Genomic DNA, 18,188 nt, shown 5'->3' with positions numbered 1-18,188 from the left:
GCTTGGGGTCATTGGCTTCCACTCCAAGTCCCATTGGCCCTGCGCATGGGCCTTACCAACATAAAAAAGCGAAATGGCAGCACAGTGGCACAGTGGTTAGCGCTGCTGCCTCACAGCACCAGGGACCCGGGTTTGGTTCTCGGCTTGGGTCACTGTCTGTGCGGAGTTTGCACATTTTTCCCCTACTTGTGTGGAGTTTGTACATTCTCCCCGTGTCTGTGTGGGTTTCCTTTGAGTGCTCCGATTTCCTCCCACACTCCAAAGATGTGCCGATTAGGTGGATTGCCCCCTAGTGTCAGGGGGACTAGCTAGGGTAAATGTATGGCATAATGGGGATAGAGCCTGGGTGGGATTGTGGTCGGTGCAGACTTGATGGGCCAAATGGTCTCCTTCTGCACTGTAGGGATTCTATGATTCTATAAACTGCGCATGTGCACCTCTTTTCCGCCTGGCCCAGGTGAGGGAGGCCTGAGGTTTGTCATAGGCCTTGGCAAAATGATTAGAGGGAAATTGAGGAGAATGTTTTATTCATCCAGGTTGGTTGATGGGGCTCTGGAACTCACTGCCTGAAAGGGTGGTGGAAGCAGAGTCCCTCACTGCATTCAAAAAATACGGGTACTCACTTGAAACGTTACAGCTTACAGTGCTACAGAACTAAAGATGGAAAGTGGGTAGGTTGGATAACTCTATCTTGGCCAGTGCAGAAATGATGGGCATCACAGTGGCACAGTGGTTAGCAGTGCTGCCTCACAACGCCAGGGATCCGGGTTCAATTTCGGCCTTGGGTCTCTGCCTGTGTGGGGTTTGCACATTCTCCCCATGTCTGCATGGGTTTCCTCCGGGTGCTCCAGTTTCCTCCCACAGTCCAAAGATGTCAACATTAGATGGACTGGCCATTGTAAATGCATGTGATTACACAGATAGGGCAAGAAGAGAGCCTGGGTGGGATGTTCTTTTGCAGTCAGATGGGCTGAATGGCCTCTTTCTGCACAATGGGGATTTGATGGTTCTATGATGAGCCTTCCATCTATATGTAAATTCCTACTATTCTAAGTGGATCAATGAACTTGCTGTCGGGATTAAGGAAAGAGCTTCGTTAGGGTTAACTGTGAGGGCTCATGTCATTTTGTGATGTTCCAAATTGAAGCTTGCGAGTTTACTATCAAATAAATCGGTTGGACTTAATGTTCCAAATTGGCCATGTAAAAGAACCTTCTTGTCTATCGTCCCACTGAGGGCTCTCTCTAAATCCCTCCATCTCTCCCTTCCTTTAAAAAGTTATTTAAAGCTTTCCTCTTTGATAGAGTTTTTGTTGACCTGTGGTGGAGCTGAGGTGTGAAATCTGGTGGAAGTACAACAATAAAATTGATTTTCACATTAAATAAAGTATAAAATAGACCAGGGTGCTATGGGCCGAATGGCCTCTTGAGCTGTATCACTGTAGCACAGCAAGGTTCTGTGCAAATCACAAGGCAGCAATGAAGGGGCTCTGGTGGCATCACTCATTCTTTGGGGCGGGTGGCAATTAAGCGACCCCGTTGTGTCTCGATGTGAACCTAAAACAAAGACACTTTGCATTTCTTCACATCCTCTGCTGATCTTGTAATTCTGTTGGTTTTGGTGATGTCACGTGACGAAGGAGGAGAATGTACATTGAAGTGATGTTGGTTTTGCAACATGCGATCTGAAGGAGAGAAAGATCGTCCTTAAAGATACAGAAAAGAGTGGAAATGGTCCGTTAGCAGGCAACTGCTGTGAAGAGATAAACAGTGTTAATGTTCCAGGAACAGTGAGTGACCTTGTGGCAATCCTGAACCTTTCAAGATTCAGTCTCCCTAAAGTGCTTCACAGTACAGCGCAGCGAAAGAAGTACTTTAGTCACAGTTTGACGTTGAAGAGTGTATTCTTGTTCACCTTTTGACGTTAATGTTCACTCTCTTGATCCGTGAGCTGGTTAATGAGATGCTACAAAAGGTAAAAGCCAGACTTCACCATATGTAAAGCAGTTTCCTACTGCCATGGTGACCCACAACTTGTGGGTGTCCACTTCCTGCAGCAGTTCGAGCTGTTTATGATCTGAATCACGTAATATCAGGTGTGCTGATCATTCCTTCACCTCTGGCACAGTTGAGTTTCTCTGTGTCTCTGCTCCATTTCCCATCACCAAGAACGTGAACTCTAAGCAGCGCTGTGTGATCCTCAGGGCATTGCAATGCACTTCATTTGATTTGATTTGATTGGATTTATTATTGTCACATGTGTTAGTATGCAGTGAAAAGTATTGTTTCTTGCACGCTATGTAGACAGAGCATACTGTTCGTAGAGAAGGAAAGGTGAGAGTGCAGACTGCAGTGTTACAGTCAGAGCTAGACTGTAGAGAAAGATCAACTTAATGCAAAATAGGTCTATTCAAAAGTCTGATAGCAGCAGGAAAGAAGCTGTTCTTGAGTCAGTTGGTACGTGATCTCAGAATTTTGCATCTTTTTCCCGATGGAAGAAGGTGGAAGAGAGAATGTCTGGGGCGCGTGGGGTCCTTAATTATGCTGGCTGCTTTGCCGAGGCAACAGGAAGTGTAGACAGAGTCCATAGATGGGAGGCTGGTTTGTGTGATGGATTGGGCTACATTCACAACCTTTTGTAGATTTTTGCGGTCTTGGGCAGAGCAGGAGCCCATACCAAGCTGTGATACAAACAGAAAGAATGCTTTCTGTGGTGCACCTGTGAGAGTCGTAGCTCAAGATAGCTTCAGGATAACTGGGGAGAAAGGAGGATGTGATATTAACCTTACGTTAATTGCCAGCAGTTGGCCATTCCCAAGCTTAATTTGCTCTGGAATGTAGGCAACCAGGACTCCTGCACAAAGCCATCAATATGGGATCTTTCTGTGCATTAGTATGATGCCATTTGAATATGGCTGAAATTTTAATTGGATGATCTCACAGGGAAGCAGATCCCAGGCAGTAATCTTTCTTTAACTTCACTGGTGGGATTTGGTAGAGCGGGAATTCCTCCTTTCTTTCCATCCCACTTATTGAACACAAAATTCCCTCTGGATGGTCACTGTTATTGTAAAAACCCCCTAGTCACCACCCTCCAGCGTCTGTTCGTGGGGGTACACTGAGGGAGAATTTAGCATGGCCAATGCATCTAACCAGCACGTCTTTCGGACAGTGGGTGGAAACCGGAGCACCCGGAGGAAACCCACGGTGAATATGCAGACCCCGCACAGTGACCCAAGCCAGGAATCAAACCCAAGTCCCTCGCACTGGTGAGGCAGCAGTGCTATCCACTGTGCCACCGCATCGCCCTAGAAGGAGCCTGGCTGGGATATTCCAATCAATATTGAGACTGTTGGAGGCAGAAAGCGCCAGTTTAGCTGATTTCAGGTTGCCTCCCAGCTGCAGGTTTGGGTGCCTGAGCTATAGGTAAGCTTAGGGATTTCCTTCCCTACCTGGATTCAGCAGCAGCCACCACAGGGCCCTGTGTGGGGCCAGGAGTAGGCCATTTGGACACTTTAGCTGGCTCCATCATTCAATTAACTCACAGAGTCTCTTCTACCCTAAGTCCATTTTCCAGCCCAAAACTTTGATTCCATTAGACACAGGAGCATAATTAGGCCACTCGGCCCATCGAGTCTGCTCCACCATTCAATCACGGCTGATATTTTTCTCATCCCCATTCTCCTGCGTTTTCCCCATAACCCCTGATCCCCTTATTAATCAAGACTCTATGTACCTCTGTCTTAAAGAAAATGACCTCCACAGCCTGCTGTGGCAAAGATTTCCACAGATTCACCACTCTCCGACTGAAGAAATTCCTCCTCGGCTCAGTTTTAAAGGATCATCCCATTAGCCTGAAGTTGTGCCCTCTGGTTCTAGTTTTTCCTACCAGTGGAAACATCTTCTCCACGTCCACTCTATCCAGGCCTCGCAGTATCCTGTAAGTTTCAATAAGATTCCCCCTCATCCTTCTAAATTCCAATGAGTACAGACCCAGAGTCCTCAACCGTTCCTCATTTCACAAGCTCTTCATTCCAGGGATCATTCTTGTGAACCTCCTCTGGTCCCTTTCCAAGGCCAGCACGTTCTTCCTTAGATATGGGGCCCAAAACTGCTCACAATATTCCAAATGGGGTCTGACCAGAGCTTTACACAGCCTCAGAAGTACATTCCCTTAGGATCCAGGTCTCAGTCTTGAATGGTGTTGTGGTTCAGATCAGAAAACTCCAAAGTGTTTTATGGACCCTGCCTGAATCATAAGTTTTGCATCTTGAATTTGACTAGAATAAGCATGAGATGGTTCACCTCAAATATGATTCAAGTGACCCACTAGGGAGCTTTTATCAAATAACGTTTATTTAAGAATATAATCAATATGTATTTTAAGAAAATTAGCAAGAAATTTTATTATGAGAAAAAACAATAATGTATAGCCCTTAACCGATGTTCCAACCAAAAGCAACATCCAATAAACAAAACCTTTCAAACAAATTTATCAGTGCGCAGGTTAAAGGTCACATGATACTGGAATTCAGTTCCCTATGTGGAATGGTGATTTCAAATGATCTCGAAAACTCAGAGCAGCTTGTAGTCATCAGCTCCCCAAAACACCAAAACATAGATTATTTACTGGAGTGTGTCAATAAGCCTTTCTTTCAGCTAACTGATTAAACTTTCAAAGCACAACAGAGAGAGAGAGAGACTTCTTTTCCAGCTTGCTTCTAAGGTTGTCTCTAACCCTGCAGCCAAAACAAAACAAAGAACAACCCCTGTCACCTGACTGGCATACAGTATTTTTTTCTCCTCCTTTCAATGACACCGCCTAAGCCTCCGAGCATGATTTTAAAAAAACTTTTCTTAAAGGGACACCGACATGACAATGGTCTGAATAAGTGAGCACCCACGATTCCTTGAAGCTGATTCAAAGATTTCCAACCTCCCCGGTGCACAAGTTTCTCCTCGTCTCAGCTCAAAATTTCCTGAGTTTATGACCTCCTAGTTTTAGGGCGAAATTTTCCCATTGCTCCTGTCACGAGAATCGTAGTGGGCAGGAGGGTGGACCATGCAAAGAAATTTCCGGTCTAGGGATGAGCTCAGCTGGAAACCCTCTTTAGTCTCCCCGGTCAGGAGAAATGAACACTTGGTATCTTCCCGTCAAACTCTTGAAGAATTTCATACATTCCAATGTGAACACCTCACATCTGTGTCGACTCCAAAGACTATAAGCCAATTCTACTCAATGTAAGATAATGCCGCTATCACTGGGTCAGCTGATAATAAATAATATCGTTTCTCTTGTTTATATTCTAGTCTAAATGCCTCCACTGCACAGTTTTGGAGAAATGACTGCCCCTCGGGACATTGTTGAGGATGGATCTGAAGGGGCTGTTGGACTGAAGGTCTATCTCTACCACCCCACCACTCACCCTGGTGGAAGCACCTTGGATTTCAGCTCTGGAGCATACACAGCGGAGGAACTTTGTATTCTGGCAGCAAAGGCAAGCGGTGAGTGTTGTGATGTGCCTTTAAGGGATATCGGCATAAGGAGAAACCAGTCTTGGTTTCACTTAGCTTTGAGCAGACCACACACGCATAGCTCTGATGCCTTCAATATTTCTACCCATGTATAACTGTTCTCATGTGCCTAGTCTTAATAAATGAGCCCAGAACATGTTTTTCTATTCCTTTATGATAGAGTCATAGAATCCCTACAGTGCAGAAGGAGGCCATTTGGCCCATCGAGCCTGGACTGACTCTCCAACAGAGCATCCCATCCTGGCCCTCTCCTTATCCCCATAACTCCACACATTTCCCTTGGCCAATCTACTTAACCTGCACATCTTTGGACTTATGAGCAATTGGTGCCTTGTACAGTGAATAAGCCTGAGGTATTATATTGTTAGGAACACTGTATAATTTTAAGTTTAATTTATATTTGCGTGTTAGGAATGGTGGGATACGCCTTCACGGGGAGGATGTGCGGGGGTGTTGGGTGGTGGGGTATCACAAGCCCAAACTGGGAAGACTCCAGACACTCCAAATTGGCTAATTAATAGTGGGGGAGGGGAGGGATAGAGGGCTGGGGGTGGGGGGGGAGGGATGCATTGGGTGGGGGTGGGGGTGGGGGGTAGTTCCCTAGCTGAACGCTGTGTCAGGTAAGTGAGGGAGATAAGGATCCAAAATGATGACGCCCTCTCTCTAATATTTCCAAGTTTGAAGTAGAAAATGGCATTTTTTTAGATGGGCCACCACTGTGAGGTGTTGGGCGGGGTGGGAGGGGTGGAAGGCTGGGGAGGGGAAGGGTTGGTGATTCTTCCATCAAGTAGCTTGAGGCTGCTGCTGATTCCAGGCAGCGAGGCAGGCTCCCTCGGCCTCTATCGCTGACACCACCTCTCCCCCTTTCCCATCACCTTACTAGCCTTGACACCCCCCCTCACCACCTCCAGACTGTCCTCACCACTCCCACGATGGCACAGTGGTTAGCACTGCTGCCTCACCGCGCCAGGGACCCGGGGTCGATTCCCAGCTTGGGTCACTATCTTTGTGGAGTCTACACATTCTCTCCGTGTCTGCGTGGATTTCTTCCGGGTGCTCTGGTTTTCTCTCACAGCCTGAAAGACGTGCTGGTTAGGTGCATTGACCCAAACAGGGGCCGGAGTGTGGCAACTAGGGGATTTTCACAGTTACTTCATTGCAGTGTTAATGTAAGCCTATTTGTGACACTAATAAATATACTTTACCCTGACTACAACCCAAAACCCCCCTGATTATCCGACTAATACCCACCACTGACACACTGACCAACACCCCAAACACCTGACCTCCCCCCTCACCCACTTACCTTACACACTTACCCTTTCTCCATAAATATGTGGGGTTACAGGGATAGGGCTTGGGTAAGATGCTCTATCGGAGAATCAGTGCAGGCTCGATACACCTTAGTTTTACCTGCAATTACAAAGTAAGTAGTCTCACAACACCAGCTTAAAGTCCAACAGGTGTGTTTGGTAGCACGAGCTTTCGGAGCACTGCTCCTTCATCAGGTGAAGGGTAAACGCTCCAAAAGCTCGTGCTACCAAATTAAACCCGTTGGACTTTAACCTGGTGTTGTGAGACTTCTTACTGTGCCCACCCCAGTCCAACGCCAGCATCTCCACGTCATGCATTTACAAAGGCATTGAATCACCAGCAGAAAGGGCCTCCCTCAGTATGTCTGTCAATCTTTTGAAGTGCTGGATAATGTCGTGAGGTTTCCTAACATTTTGCCCCCACTGCCACCTGTGGTATAATTGCAAAAACCCACAAGCAAGTAGAATCTCCCCTTCTTTACCCTGGGAAAGTGGGGTTCTGATGTGACCATTGAAATGCACCCTGGAAACATTCTCCCATTTTCTAATTTCCTTCAACTCCAGACTCCTCCAAGATATCAGTCTTTCTCTAATTCTGGACTCTTGTGTGTTCCCTGTCATAATTCCTTCACCAGTAGTAGCTGTGCCTTCAGTTTCTGAGCCCCAAGCTCTGAAATTCCCTCATATCTTCTGCCTTTCTCCTCATTTGCCTCCTTTAACACATCTTTCCTCTTTGACCACTGCTCACCTGATTAAATAGCTTCTTGTGTGATTCAATGTTTGACAACAATCCTGGGACATGCCTCAGGAGGTTTCATTATGTTAAAAGTGGTACTTGTTGCTATTGATGTAAATACTCCTGCATATCCTTCCTAAAATCCCTGAAATATATGCCTGAACTTTCCTTTACCTTTCAACTTTTGATTCCCAACTCTGAATTTTCCACTCACTCCTCGGCAATTGGCGGATCATAGGATTGAATCTCTACAATGCAGACGAAGGCCATTCAGCCCATCGGGCCTGCAGCAATGACAGTCGCACCCAGGCCCTATCCCCATATACCAATGTATTTACCCTGATAATCCCCCTGACACAAAGGGACAATTCAGCATGGCCAATGCACCCTAACCAGCATGTCTTTCAGACTGTGGGAGGAAACCAGAGCACCTGGAGGAAACCCACGCAGACATGGGGAGAATGTGCAGACTCCACACATGATGTGGGTATGCCGGCGTTGGACTGGCGTAAACACAGTAAAAAGCCTGACAACACCAGGTTTTAGTCCAACCTATTTATTTGATAATATACTCACTAGCTTTCGGGGTTCACCTGACGAAGGGGGTAACCCCGAAAGCTAGTGAGTATATTATCAAATAAATAGGTTGGACTAAAACCTGGTGTTGTCAGACTTTTTACTGTGCAGACTCCACACAGACAGTGACCGAGGCTGGATCCCGGGTCCCTGGCGCTGTGAGGCAGTAGTGAACCCGGGTCCCTAGTGCTGTGAGGCAGTAGTGAACCCGTGTCCCTGGCGCTGTGAGGCAGTAGTGCTAACCGCTGTCCCTGGCACTGTGAGGCAGTAGTGACCCTGGGTCCCTGGCACTGTGAGGCAGTAGTGACCCTGGGTCCCTGGCACTGTGAGGCAGTAGTGAACCTGGGTCCCTGGCACTGTGAGGCAGTAGTGACCGCGGGTCCCTGGCACTGTGAGGCAGTAGTGAACCTGGGTCCCTGGCACTGTGAGGCAGTAGTGAACCTGGGTCCCTGGCACTGTGAGGCAGTAGTGAACCTGGGTCCCTGGCACTGTGAGGCAGTAGTGAACCCGGGTCCCTGGCACTGTGAGGCAGTAGTGACCCCAGGTCCCTGGCGCTGTGAGGCAGTAGCGAACCCGGGTCCCTAGCGCTGTGAGGCAGTAGTGACCCCAGGTCCCTGGCGCTGTGAGGCAGTAGTGAACCCGGGTCCCTGGCGCTGTGAGGCAGTAGCAAACCCGGGTCCCTGGCGCTGTGAGGCAGTAGTGACCCCGGGTCCCTGGCACTGTGAGGCAGTAGTGAACCTGGGTCCCTGGCACTGTGAGGCAGTAGTGAACCTGGGTCCCTGGCACTGTGAGGCAGTAGTGAACCTGGGTCCCTGGCACTGTGAGGCAGTAGTGACCCCGGGTCCCTGGCACTGTGAGGCAGTGGTGACCCCGGGTCCCTGGCACTGTGAGGCAGTAGCGAACCCGGGTCCCTAGCGCTGTGAGGCAGAAGTGAACCTGGGTCCCTAGCGCTGTGAGGCAGTAGTGACCCCAGGTCCCTGGCGCTGTGAGGCAGTAGTGACCCCAGGTCCCTGGCACTGTGAGGCAGTAGTGAACCTGGGTCCCTGGCACTGTGAGGCAGTAGCGACCCCGGGTCCCTGGCACTGTGAGGCAGTAGCGAACCCGGGTCCCTGGCACTGTGAGGCAGTAGTGAACCCGGGTCCCTGGCGCTGTGAGGCAGTAGTGAACCTGGGTCCCTGGCGCTGTGAGGCAGTAGTGACCGCGGGTCCCTGGCACTGTGAGGCAGTAGTGAACCTGGGTCCCTGGCGCTGTGAGGCAGTAGTGACCCCGGGTCCCTGGCGCTGTGAGGCAGTAGTGACCCCGGGTCCCTGGCACTGTGAGGCAGTAGTGACCCCGGGTCCCTGGCGCTGTGAGGCAGTAGTGACCCCGGGTCCCTGGCACTGTGAGGCAGTAGTGAACCTGGGTCCCTGGCACTGTGAGGCAGTAGTGAACCTGGGTCCCTGGCGCTGTGAGGCAGTAGTGAACCCGGGTCCCTGGCGCTGTGAGGCAGTAGTGAACCTGGGTCCCTGGCGCTGTGAGGCAGTAGTGACCGCGGGTCCCTGGCACTGTGAGGCAGTAGTGAACCTGGGTCCCTGGCGCTGTGAGGCAGTAGTGACCCCGGGTCCCTGGCACTGTGAGGCAGTAGTGACCCCGGGTCCCTGGCGCTGTGAGGCAGTAGTGACCCCGGGTCCCTGGCACTGTGAGGCAGTAGTGAACCTGGGTCCCTGGCACTGTGAGGCAGTAGTGAACCTGGGTCCCTGGCACTGTGAGGCAGTAGTGAACCTGGGTCCCTGGCGCTGTGAGGCAGTAGTGACCCCGGGTCCCTGGCACTGTGAGGCAGTAGTGAACCTGGGTCCCTGGCACTGTGAGGCAGTAGTGAACCTGGGTCCCTGGCACTGTGAGGCAGTAGTGAACCTGGGTCCCTGGCGCTGTGAGGCAGTAGTGAACCTGGGTCCCTGGCGCTGTGAGGCAGTAGTGAACCCGGGTCCCTGGCGCTGTGAGGCAGTAGTGAACCTGGGTCCCTGGCGCTGTGAGGCAGTAGTGCTAACCACTGTGCCAACTTGTTTCAGTTTTTTAATTCTTTCAATTATCTTTGACTGTCTCAATCTCCTCCAGGGATCTTGCCAGTCTACAACAGCCTCTTTGCTCTTGCAACTGAAGATTTGAAAGTTTGGTTCCCTCCAAGTCACATTTTCCAAGTCGATGGGTCCACTCAGCGGGTTGTTCTGTACCGGATCAGGCAAGTTGTGGCACATTTTATTTATGTTGTTGGCTCTAACAGTCAGTATAATGTTAACAAACTATATTTTTGTCTTTAGTTGCAGCAAAAAGAAATGAAAAGGAAAGCTTGCCTTTATATAGCGCCATTCCCAATCTCAGAATGCCCCACAATGCATCACAGCCAATGAATTACTTTTGGAGGTGTCCCTGGCACTGTGAGGCAGCAGTGCTAACCACGGTGCCACCATGGTGCATTGGTGCATTGGCTATGCTTAATTCTCCCTTAGTGTACCCGAAAAGGCACTGGACTGTGGCGACTGGGAGATTTTCACATAACTTCATTGCAGTGTTAATGTAAGCCTACTTGCGACTAATAAATAAACTTAAAAACTAGATCAGATTTAGCAGAAAATTGGGCTGCACTGGTTATAATATTGATTTGAAACGATCGGAGGATCAGCTGCAGAATTATATTTAGTAAGTGTCATGCTAACTTCATAGTAGTAAAGCAATGGCAGTCACCACTCTGTCAGGTAAAGGATTTGATTTGATTTATTATTGTCACATGTATTAACATACAGCAAAAGGTATTATTTCTTGTGCGTGAAACAGATAAAGCATACCGTTCATGGAGAAGGAAAGGAGAGAGTGCAGAATGTAGTGTTACAGTCATAGCTAGCATATAGAGAAAGATCAACTTAATGCAAAATAGGTCCATTCAAAAGCCTGACAGCAGCAGGGAAGAAGCTGTTCTTGAGTCGGTTGGTGTGTGACCTCAGACTTTTGTATCTTTTTCCCAATGGAAGCTAGAACAGCAAATGTCCAGAGTGCGTAGAGTCCTTAATTATGCTGGCTGCTTTGCTGAGGCAGTGGGAAATGTGGACAGAGTCAATGGATGGGAGGCTGGTTTGTGTGATGGATTGGGCTACATTCACAACCTTTGTAGTTCCTTGTGGTCTTGGGCAGAGCAGGAGCCATACCAAGCTGTGATACAACCAGAAAGGATGCTTTCTCTGGTGCATCTGTAAAAGTTGGTGACAGCCATAGCAGAAGTGGCAAATTTCCTTAGTCTTCTGAGAAACTAGAGGTATTGGTGAAAGAAACGAGACAAAGAAACGAGAGAGTGCAGAATGTAACGTTACAGTCGTAGCTAGGGTGTAGAGAAAAATCAACTTAGTGCAAGGTAAGTTCATTCAAAAGTCTGATGGCAGCAGGGAAGAAGCTGTTCTTGAGTTGATGTCTGGGCAAACACTTGAAGACTGCTCCCAAATCGAAGGATGTTCTTCCAATATCTCAAAGATCGGTCCTGGTCAAGAACGTAAGAGGAGGTTTCTTGTCTAACTGATCTTTGTCTCACCTGTCAGCTATTGGAGTGTGATAGGTCAGGTGCAGAAGGTTAAAGCAAGATGCTTCATCAATTCTGACCTCTTGTGTTGTTTATCTGGTAAACTGATGAAAATGTTACTTATTTGAAGTCACTTGTTCCCAGTACCAATTATTTCCCTCATGTGTGTTTCATAAATTAAAGTTTCAGCATTCAGGAACTGTTGGTGGTAGTTCCACACTTCCCAAAGTGATTAACCCGAGGAATTCCTAGAATGCAGTTCATTCTTGTTCTGCTTTTAAATGCTGAGCATTGAAGAGTTGCTATAAAAATCAGCTGTGTTTCTCTTTAAAGAAACTGAAAGCTATGGAGACCATCAATAGATTACAATCTGTTGCCTGGTACGTTGCAGTCCTATCACTGGCGACATGGTGGCACAGCGGTTAGCACTGCTGCCTCACAGCGCCAGGGTTGCGGGTTCGAGCCCTGAGTTGGTTCATTGTCTGTGTGGAGTCTGCACATTCTCCCAGTGTCGACGTGGGGTTTCCTCCAGGTGCTCCGGTTTCCTTCTACAATGCAAAAGATGTGCTGGTTAGGTGCACTGGCCATGCTAAATTCTCCCTCAGTGTACCCAAACAGGTGCCAGAGTGTGGTGACTAGGGGATTTTCACAGTAACTTCATTGCAGTGCTAATGTGACATTAATAAATAAGGAAATACACTATTCACCTTAATCATACTTTGTGGTAATGCATGCCCACTTGTGACACGAATAAATAAACCGTAAAACTGACAGCAGAGAGTCCTATAATTAGCATGTTTAATTTTAATGGCACAGCGGTTAGAACTGTTGTCCCACAGCGCCAAGGGCCCAGGTTCAATCCCCAGCCTGGTTCATTGTCTGCGTGGGTTTCCTCTGTGTGCGCCGGTTTCCTCCCACTGTCCAAAGATGTGCTGTTAGGTGGATTGGCCATGCTAAATTTCCCCTTAGTGTCAGGGGGATGAGCTAAGGTAAATACACAGGGTCACAAGGATAGGGCCTGGGTGGGATTATGGTTGGTGCAGACTCAGTGGGCCGAATGGTCTCCTTCTGCACTGTAGCAGTCTAATCCTGACTTGTTCTTTTATTATTTCACGGGATGAAGGCATCGCTGGCTAGGACAGCATTTATTGCCCAACCCTACTGCCTTTGAGAAGACGGTGGTGAGCTGCCTTCTTGAATCGCTGCAGTCCATCTGACGTAGGTACACCCACAGTGCTGTTGGGGAGGGAGCTCCAGGAATTTGACCTAGCGACTGTGAAGGAACAACGATATGTTTCCAAGTCAGGATGGTGAGTGACTTAGCTGGAAACTAGCAGATGGTGGCGTTTGCATGCATCTGTGGCCTTCATGCTCCCAGGCGGTAGAACCCATGGGTATAAACACATTGGAAGCAAAGGCACATCAGACTGACACCAGGAATGTTGAGGAACGCTTGCAGAGGTTAGATTTGTATCCACTGGAGTTCAGAGGGGAAAGAGGAGACTTGATTAAAACCTTTAAAGCCAGTAGATATTGACAGGGTAAATGTGGAGAGGATATTTTCTCTGGTCAGAGAATCTGGAACTAAAGTCCAGTGTTTAAAAATAAAGGGTCACTCATTTAAAACAGAGATGAGGAGAAGATTTTTCTCTCAGCAGGTGGTGAGCTCCTGGATCTCTCTTCCCCAAAAACCGGTGGAAGCAGAATCTCTGAATATTTTTAAGGTAGAGTTAGATAGATTCCTGATTAATGGAGTGGGCGCAGGGGGGGGGGAACGAGGAGGCGAAAGGCTATCAGACGTCAGCTGGAATGTGGGGTTGAGATGACAATCAGATCAGCCATGATCTTATTGAACGACAGAGCAGGCTCGAGGGCCCGAGTGGCCTACTCCTGCTCCTAATCCTAATGTTTGTTTTTAAGGTGCTATCGAAGGCTTTTTGTCGAAGTCCCGTGTTTGGTTTTTTTGCAACCCTACATCCAAAATACCCCAGTCCTGAGATGGATGGCACAGTGGCACGGTGGTTAGCACAACGCCAGGGACACGGATTCAGTTCTGACCTCGGCTCACTGTCTGTGTGGAGTTTGGCCATTCTCCCCGTGTCTGCGGGGATTTCCTCCGGGTGCTCCGGTTTGTTCCCACAGTCCAAGGATCAACAAAAAGCAGCACAGCACAGGGACAGGCCCTTCAGCCCTCCAAGCCCGCACCAACCTTGATGTCCACCTAAACTAAAACCGTGTGCACTTACAGAGTCCACGTCCTTCCATTCTCATCCCATTCATGTATTCATCTAGATACCCCTTAAATGCAACAATCATACCTTCTCCCTGGGCAGAATTCCAAACATTCACTGCCTTCTGTGTCAAAACCTTGCCTCGCACATCTCATCTAAAAGTTTCCCCATGCACCTTAGACTTGTATCCCCTATTAGTTGATTTTTCTACTGTAGAAAAGAACATCTGACTGTCCACTCTATCCACGCCACTCATAATTTTGTAAACCTCTATCAGGTCACCCTTCAACCTCCAGTGAGAACAAACCAAATTGATCCAACCTCTCCTCACAGTTAGTACCCTCCGGACCAGGCAACATCCTGGTAAACCTGTTCTGTACCCTCTCCAAAGCATCCACATCCTTCTGGTAGTGTGGCGACCAGAATTGTACACAATATTCCAAATGAGCTGCAGCATGACCTGCCAATTTTCCTGCTCAGTGCCCCGCCCGATGAAGGCAAGCATGCCGTATGCCTTCTTGACTACCTTATCCACCTGCCACTTTCAATGATTGGTCAACATGTATGCCCAGATCTCTCTGCCTGTCAATACTCCTAATGGTTCTACCATTTACTGTATAATTTCTACATGCATTGGACCTTACAAAATGCAGTCCCTCACATTTGTCCAGATATGCAGGTTAGATGGATTGGCCATGCTAAATTCCCCCTTACTGTCCCAGGATGTGTAGGTTAGGGGGTTTACTCATGGTGAAGGTGTGGTGTTATGGGGATAGGGTGGGGGAGACGGCCTAGGTGAGAAAGTTGGTGCAGATTCGATGGGCCGAATGGCCTCCTTCTGTACTGTCGGCATTCTATGATTTTATGGTTAGTCCTCTAACCGGCTGATGTTTCACAGATACCTGGAGAATTCTTAATATCGTGCTGAATTTCAGAATGAGAAAGATAATCTCATATACTAACCACACCTTCCGCTACCCACCCCCCACCCCACCCCCGAACCTTGTAAAACCTATCTCATCCAAAAGCAAGAGATTAGAATGAAGCAACGATATCCCCAACTGGGTTGAAGTTCTTGCATTGGAAGGAACGGTTTGTCCTGTTGAAAATCGTAAACAGGAAACTTTACCCCGCTCAATGCGCAAAGCAATGATCAACGGCTGAGATTATCTCTGCTTTTTCCTACGCCACAGTTGAAGATTAGAACAAAGTCTTCCTCTCAGTTGCGTGAGTGGCAGTGACCACCTTCTCGATTCAAGCTCAACTCCTGAATTTGACCATGTAATGGAGGCTGACCCTCCAACACTGAGAGAGTGCTGTAGTGTCAGGGGTGCCGTCTTTTAGATGAGATGTTAATCCAAGGGTCTGTCATTCTGTTCTGATTAATGCAGCGTAGGTGGCATGGTAGCTCAGTGGTTAGCATTGCTGCCTCGCAGCTCCAGGGACCCGCGTTCGATTCCCAGCTTGGGTCACAGTCTGTATGGCATTTGCACATTCTCCCCGTGTCTGCGTGAGTTTCCTCTGGGCGTTCTGGTTTCCTCCCACAGTCTGAATGATGTGCTAATTAGGTGCATTGACCTAAATAGGCGGCAGGCTGTGGCGGCGAGGAGAATTTCACAGCAACTTCATTGCTGTGTTAATCAGTCTTACTTGTGACTAATAAATAAAATTTACTTTTAAACAATTCCACATGACAGCATTCTAAACAAAAAAAGGAGGTTGCGTTTGGTAACAGGGAACACTATTTTCTCTCAACCCAACATTAACCTGGCGTTTAACCATTTCAGAGGATCATGAACATGCAGTCAGTGCTCAGAGCCTGTGCATTGGGCCTATAGCTAATCCTGATCTCAACTGTCCCATCTGACTGGGCCCCATATCATTTTAAGACCCTGCCCAGCCAGCAATCTTCTGACCTCAGATTTAAAATTAGCCAGTGCTGTTTTTGAGATCTTCCTGTGCACAAATTGACTGCAGTATTTGTCTGCACAGCCACAGCAACCTCAGTGCACAAGCTTGAAGTTTGTTTATTATTGTCACAAGTAGGCTCCCATTAACCTTACAATGGAGTTACTGTGAAAATCCCCTAGTCGCCACACTCCAGGGCCGGTTCAGGTACAACGAGGGTGAACTTAGCATGGCCAACGCACCTGAACAGCACATCTTTCGGGTTGTGAGAGGAAACCGGAGCACTCAGAGGAAGCCCACGCAGACACGGGGAGAATGCGCAGACTCTGCACAGACAGTGACCCAAGCGGGGAATCGAACCTGGGTCCCTGGCACTGTGAGGCAGCAGTGCTAGCCACTGTGCCAACGTGCCAGCGTGCCACCCCCAGGGCTTGACTGACTGTTAAACCCTGTGAGGTTTTCGCTTCCTCCTCCTGTGACCTAAGCCTTTTCAAAATCGTGAATGGCCCGGATTTCATGTCGTCAGTGACAGTGGAATTGTTGGAATTCTCCACCATTCCTCTCTGGAATCTGACAGCCACTTCTGTAAATGTGGAAACGCAGAAGTCAGTGATTCTGTGCATCTCCAGAGGGAGTGATTTGTTAAGGTTCTGCAGAATGCAGTCAATTAGAAATCACTGAATGGATGAAAGCTTCCACTTTTAGCTTTGATGTCAACCTGTTAAAAAATGTAGCTAATCTGGATCATTGTCACATTGCTGTTTGTGGGAGCTTGCTGTGGGCAAATTGATTTGATTTTCATTTATCATTGTCACATGCATTAGCATAGAGTGAAAAGTACTGCTTCCTGCGTGCCATACAGACAAAGCATACTGTTCATAGAGAAGGAAAGGAGAGAGTGCAGGATTTAGTGTTACAGTCATAGCTAGGATGTAAAGAAAGGTCAACTTGATGCAAGGTAGGTCCATTCAAAACTCTGATAACTACACTAAAGATGAGGTGAAACTGAATGTTTGAAGATATCCAGTAAATTCACAATTATTGATAACTGCCTCTGAAAGAATAATTTTGTTTAATGTCAAATCACAGAATCCTTACAATGCAGAAGGAGACCCATTGAGACTGCACCAACTCTCTGACAGAGCATCTTAGCCAGGCCCACTCTCTCCACCCTACCCTATCCCTGGAACACCACATACTTACCATGACTAAACCGCCTAACTGACACATCTTAGGACAGTAAGGGGCAATTTAGCATGGCCAACCCACCTAACTTGCACATCTTTGGAGTACGGGAGGAAACTGGAGCACCCGGAGGAGGAAACCCACGCTGACACAGAGAGAACGCGTAAACTCCACACAGACTGTGATCCACGATTGGAATTAAACCTGAGTCCTTGGCATTGTGAGGCAGCCGTGCTAATCACAATGCCACTGTGCTGCCCTTTTTCTTTTATAATAAGGAGTTCCACAGATTTTTAAAATAGAATAGAATCCCTACTGTACAGAAGGAGGCCATTCAGCCCATCAAGCCTGCGCTGTCAACAATGCCACCCTATCCCCGTATCTCTACATATTTACCCTCCCTGAAGCTAGAGTCAATTTAGCATGACCAATCCACCTAACCTGCACATCTTTGGACTCTGGGAAGAAAGCGGAGCACCCAGAGGAAACACACGCAGATACAGGGATAATGTGCAAACTCCACGCAGACAGTGACCCGTGGCTAGAATTGAACCCAGGTCCCTGGAGCTGTGAGGCAGCAGTACTAACCATTATGTCACTGCTAGCGGCGGGGTTGGGACCAGAGAATCCCACCACTAGCAAACAGCGCCATCTCCTGCGATGGAAACACACGGCTGGGAGGCCGGGGAATCTCACCCCCACATCATCTACTCAAAATGTTTTGAGATAGTTAATAAACATGACATGGCGTTGCCCATATTCCATGAATGAACAAGAGAGGATAAGACTATTGTCTCTGTCATTCATGCTGACTGTCTTGTCTCTCTCTCCCTCTCTACGTAGATTCTTCTTCCCCAACTGGTTTGGACAAGGCAGCAAGAAATCCTACCGCTATGATGTAACGAAGGAGCGCATTAACACCGTATTGGATTATTCTGTCATTGACTACCTCTTTGCTCAGGTAATTAAGAAGCTCTTACACCTTAGAAAATATGAACCAGGCTGGAATCTTGCTAACGTGAGGAAATGTTCACTGAATTGCTTGTTGGATGAGGAATGGTTGAGGACTCTGAGTCTCTACTCGTGGGAGTTTAGAAGGGTGAGGGGAGATTTTATTGAAACTTACAGGATACTGCGAGGTCTGGAGAGAGTGGACATGGA

General features: G+C 48.0%; 1 protein-coding gene across 1 annotated transcript in view; it reads left to right on the top strand.

Annotated features, from left to right (window-relative positions):
- The window catches only part of LOC145358867 (tyrosine-protein kinase JAK2-like), a 104,052-nt gene that overhangs the window by 22,306 nt on the left and 63,558 nt on the right, over positions 1–18,188 (top strand). Inside the window, exons 2-4 of the mRNA XM_080213217.1 lie at positions 5,310–5,504; positions 10,254–10,377; positions 17,871–17,988. Coding sequence (XP_080069343.1) covers positions 5,315–5,504; positions 10,254–10,377; positions 17,871–17,988 — 432 coding nt within the window. The 5' untranslated portion in view covers positions 5,310–5,314. The remainder of the gene's footprint in view (positions 1–5,309; positions 5,505–10,253; positions 10,378–17,870; positions 17,989–18,188) is intronic.

The sequence above is a fragment of the Carcharhinus amblyrhynchos genome, chromosome 26, assembly GCF_965287045.1.
Source record: "Carcharhinus amblyrhynchos chromosome 26, sCarAmb.v2.hapA, whole genome shotgun sequence".
NCBI lineage: Eukaryota > Metazoa > Chordata > Chondrichthyes > Carcharhiniformes > Carcharhinidae > Carcharhinus > Carcharhinus amblyrhynchos.
This window is presented reverse-complemented; position numbering and strand designations above follow the sequence as displayed.